Source organism: Setaria viridis, chromosome 8 (assembly GCF_005286985.2).
Source record: "Setaria viridis chromosome 8, Setaria_viridis_v4.0, whole genome shotgun sequence".
Taxonomy (NCBI): Eukaryota; Viridiplantae; Streptophyta; class Magnoliopsida; order Poales; family Poaceae; genus Setaria; species Setaria viridis.
The window spans coordinates 4,853,431-4,858,701 of NC_048270.2; the positions used below are offsets into that span (position 1 = coordinate 4,853,431).

The window sequence follows — 5,271 nt, forward strand, 5'->3', positions numbered from 1 at the left end:
AAAAAAAGAATTATGTTATCATAGAACAAAGAAAATAATGAAATTATGTACAATAAGTTGTAGAGTACCTTATTTACATATGCACATTCACTGCTGAATCTCTTTTATTTTGGGGGAAGGGATTCGTACCAACAACCATAATATTTGGTATCTCTATATTCTCTTCCTACACTCGAACCGATATTTTACCCTCACTTACTGTGTAATATGGTGTGGCGTGGAAAACGCCTAGTTCCTTGCTGCGAACATGCTATATATCCTGGATCATGCTTCAGCTTGCTGGCACATGCAGTCAGGCATTGGAAGGTTGTATGTGGATTCCTGCGATTTCCTTAATCTGAAACCTTTTGTCTCACTATGGCGACGCATGTCCTGCATGTGGTGCTTGAATTGATCCCATCTACAAGACATACAGAATAAAATTTTGATTTACTCCTTAATCAGCTGATAATTATGAAAAAGATAGCATCAAATCCTCTGCATCTTCTGGCCATTCCAGGTGTTTGAAAGTCAATGAGAATAACCAGTAAAATAAGATTTAAATGTATGTTAGCATAGCATATAGCATATGAAACAATTGCTATAATGTACTTAGAATGAACCTTGCTTATTGGAAGCAATCAACTTTGATGAAAGGTTTATGGAACAAGGTCACCTTGGGTGCATACATGTGAACAAATTCAGGCCACATACTTTATGGATTGAAAGAAGTTATACTAGGACAACCAAAACATACCTGATATTTGGATTGTCAAAGAGTTGAACTAGTTTCCTTTTATCTGGTTTTATTGTCTTCGCATGTCCTCCATACATATAACGTCTGTGCCCCATCAGAAAGTGGGGAAAATTGCTTCCTTGTGTCATCACAAACACCTCACTGTGAAGACAGATAGTGTAATCCAATGCTGCCAGTCTTGATGAATGTCCCTACATATTGTGAGTAGGAAAAATGTATCCTTCAATACCTTGCTTCCAACATTCTTAATGCAAATCAATGAGATAACTGAAGGACACGGATTTTATAGAAATGCAATAACCAAAGAAAGAGTTACCTTGAACAGGGCAAGCTCCTTTGATGTAGCCAGAGTTTGTTTTGTTTGCAATAATGGAAACAATTGGCGAAGAGGAGACATATATTTTTCAGCGTTGTATATTTTACCAGATGCAACATAAAGGGAAGTAGTATTGTCGAATCCCATTCCTCGCAGCATCATTCCAACCTGTATACGCTGAATAAGTAAGAAAATAGCAATCTAACAACATCTAATAAAACAAAGAAAATCATTCCTCTTAAAGTTTCATCAGCGGTAAAACAAAAATCTTGTACATTAGGTGTGACTGATTAAGATATTCTAGAAATGATCTCTCAATATGACCTAGCACTCTGTCTGTGATGCAACTGTCCATCTGTAGACAGCCTTGGCATGGGCTCTAAAAATGACTAAGAAGTAAGTAATTCAGAAGCACAAAAATTGGAAGGAACAAACATCGCAACCTCTAAAGGTGTCAAAGGGCATCTTCCATTTCTTCGATTAGCCTCAGGATTTATCACTCGACCAGGTCGGTGAAACTTCCCTCTCCAGCTCCTTTCACGAGCATTTTCCATTGCGTTGCTCTCCTTTGAATCACCATCATATATGCAGCATGAGAAAGCTACCATGTCCTAAAGGTAGAGCACACAATCATCATAACTTAGAGAGAAAAGTAGTAATACAAGACCACACAAGATAAACTTTAGTAAAACCTCTTCAAAGCGAAGATGCACTGAGACATACTTCCCACCAGTTAAAGAACTCCTCTTGATCATTCGGCCAACCATATTCTCTGCAAGAATTCTTATTGATTCAGAAAATCTCAATGCTTCATAGTTTGCCAAGCATCTCAATGCCTGGACATCTGAAGGAATCGAATGGGCCAATCTATTTGAGAAAGGGGCAATACGCACAGCCCTGTGCCAAGGAACAAGAACTAAGTGAAGACAGGGTATAAGGTATCCCAAAATTCCAAGCATCTGACACTACTTCCAGGCAAGAAGCGAGAAAGGAGCACACACCCTAGCTCCAACATTTTTGGAAGCACCTGTTGTAGGTAGTAACTTGGGGGTGAGAAAGCTTTGGTTCTCATATTTGGTACAGTGCTGATGTTATGATCAAATCGCAGAGAAACTTCTTCAGGAAGTTCTTTGACAACCCTTACATGTTTCCTGAGAGACTCGATGAAGTGATCTTCGTCAAAGATATCGCTAAATTTGCTGAAAGCATGAAAACACATCCTCATGAAACTCTCAGAAGAATACTGTCATATACCAAATGGTAATATCAAAATAATAACTTTTTATAGAATAAAGTTTTAAGTGCTACAGTTTTAGTTCTAAATGGGATGGAGCATGTAAATTCAAAATATTTATATGATTAAGTCAAAACTGTATATGATAAAAGTTAAAGGCTGACATGATACATGGGAGCTGATAGGAAGTTGCAGGCTTGCAGCAACAAGAGGAAAGCTTATGTGCACACAATGAAGGATAGGAAAGAAACATACAAAGTTTCTCCTTTTTTGCAGAATAAATAGATCTTATCCGTTTTACTTATTGGCACTAGCCCCCTTACAAATTGTTGACCAAAGAAAGACTTGTAAAAGGAGACTATTTGCAAAAAAATATATCCCAACTTAGGGCCTATTTGTTTGAGATGCAGCTTTTCAACTTTTTTGAAAAGCTGCTGCTGGCTTTTTGGTTCTGAAAAGCCAACACTAGTTTTTAGAAAATGTGTTTAGCTTTCTGAGCTCAAAAGGCTGCAAAAAACTCGGAAAACTAAGCTTTTCAGCTTCCCGTATAAACTCAACTTTTCCGAGCTTCTAGCTTTTCGGAAGCTGCACTGGGAAGTTTGCTGTTTATTTGAGCTTCTAGCTTTTCATGCTGAGAAGCTGCTAGAAAGCTCAAACAAACAGGGTTAGTCTTGAAAAGGACTATTTTACAAAGCTAGTTTCCAAGAAAAGATAAGAAGGGGAGGCATATACCATACACATATCTGTATATTCTGTAGTAAGTAAATTGTTACCTAGAATCACGCCAAACACTATTCAAATGAAATGCTGGTGTCACAAGAGTTGCATTGAGAATTCTGGCCACAACAATAGCATCGCAAATCTGTATTAAGAAATCTGTATCAGATAACCACAAAAAATGCTGAAATGGGGAAACCTAAGTTGAACTTGAGGTACTATATAATAAAATAAAACAAAGAATTCCAAGGATGAAGATTTATAGCATGTAAATCTCCATTTGTTATTGAGTCTTCTAGAGAAGATAAGGTACAGACATGCACAAAATACCTACTACGTGTTTATGAAAGAACTGAGGTTCACCACATGTACATGGGGAACTGCCAATTAATGATGCAGCCCAAAGAAACAAATCTTGGCAAACAGTTGACACCTTGCTCATCACAAAGAACCAGTAATAACCAGAAAATTCTCTGCTGAGATTGGATCCCACTGGAAAAGGCAGACAGTAGGGAAAATGCAGGTCGTTTCTGAGTTTTCCAGTAACTGCTAATTTTTGGGAAAAATTCTTTTAGCCTGATAAAGAAGCTAATGTGTCACCACGAAAATGCATGATAATTTTGAGGATGGACCGTTAAAAAAAGAAACATTTCACACCAATAATTTTAACAGTGTAAGGAAATGATCGTACAACTTACTGAAATGCGTTGTTGATTTAGGCCACCATTTGCTTCAACTATAAGGAATCCATTTGAAGATGGTAACTCTGAAAAGTGGATTGTGTGCCATCAATGTCAGCTACCAAGTTATGTTGTATTTCCCGGATTATATTGTCATAGAGGCAAACAAAGAATAAGAATTAGCTTTTAACTTGCATGTTTGGTATCCAAACTATACTCTAAAGGTTCTGTTACCTGACTGTGCCAACTTCTTGCTGATACAAGGTTTCCATCGTTTTCCAATCTTTTTGTAATGAGATGTCAGTAACTGTGAAATGCAAGGACAAGAGGAAATTATCACATACATGTGAGAAATTGGTTCTAAATTCGTAGCATCAGAAGAAAAGGTTGGTAGTAATAATTATGATCGAAGGCTTAACTCCAAAGGTTACTGACGTTATTAGTATGGTAGTAATGATCAAGACAAGATGATCAGCAATGTCATGTTCAACTGAGTCAAAATCACAAAGAATTTCTTTGGGCCTTGTAAAAGTTAATAAATTCAAATTAACCATTGCATCATTGGTATAAAACATCAACCACCAGGCTGCTACTACAAATACTAGCATATGCATGACTATACAGTACATGCATCACATAGTCCCTTCTCAATCAAACGACGAGCATCGGATCGATCTTAGTGCCAAAATTTGTTCAATGCATGCAAAACATCAATTCACGTCTTTTTTAAGCAAAAAAGGAAATGGTTGAAATTTTTGAAAAGACAAGTGAAGAACACAGATTATGACTAATCCTTCTTTTAATACTATACCAGCAATAAACCTAGTCTATACGAACAAATTGAGCGCCCAAAGTGCAAATTTGCAATCCCTATATATGGACACATCGAACCAAGCAAGGAAGCAAAATTTCCCCTTTCCAAGACGAAACCAGGAACTTTGGCGGGCAAGAACTCAATTCCGCTCCAGAAAAATCGAATGCCAAGATCATAACTTTCCCACCGGACGATGCAATAAAAGCTCGGATTTGGACAATCACCGGATTAGGGCGCGAGGTGAAGGCGCGCATTTCCGGGAGGAGCCGCTCGAACACGAGGTGGCTGCGGTGCACTGACCCGGGTGGCGGCGGCGGCGATCCCCGCCGCAGCGCGGCCTCCACCACGCCGCCGGCTCCCAGCCCCTCGCCGCCGCACATGGCGAGCATGAGCATTGCGGCCGCGTACGCCAGCGCGAGGAGCAGCAGGGCGGCCCGCCGGCGGCGCCCGGCCAGCACGCGGACCAGCCGCCGCGCAGCAGGCTTGGCGCCGGGCGAATCGTTGCCACGCATGGACGCCGCCGCGGCCGCCACTGGCATCTCCTGGAGCGCTCCCGCGGGACCATGCGAAGCGAAGCTGGTGGAGGAGGTGGTGGTTGTGGTTGAAGCGGGAGAGGAGAAGCGTGCGCAGAAATGGCAAATACGAGAGGGAGAAAATAGGTTCTTGTCGCGGTGTTTGGCACCGAGAGGGGACTGCAAATGTTCTTCTCGCAATCAGATTTGCAGACGAACAGAATCATGTTAATAGCCATTAGATACTCAGATGATCTCAAAG

At 40.3% G+C, this 5,271-nt stretch overlaps 1 protein-coding gene across 1 annotated transcript; it reads right to left on the minus strand.

The window, feature by feature from the left end:
- Window positions 1–264: 264 nt before the first annotated feature.
- LOC117834223 (O-fucosyltransferase 9) lies at window positions 265–5,036 on the minus strand. Its single transcript, XM_034713848.1, has 10 exons — window positions 4,722–5,036; window positions 3,918–3,990; window positions 3,702–3,769; window positions 3,060–3,148; window positions 2,054–2,251; window positions 1,745–1,949; window positions 1,496–1,663; window positions 1,053–1,220; window positions 737–927; window positions 265–400 (listed from the first exon to the last, which is right to left on the minus strand). The coding sequence occupies exons 1-10, from the start codon at window positions 5,034–5,036 to the stop codon at window positions 265–267; spliced, it is 1,611 nt and encodes a 536-aa protein (XP_034569739.1).
- Window positions 5,037–5,271: the final 235 nt, after the last annotated feature.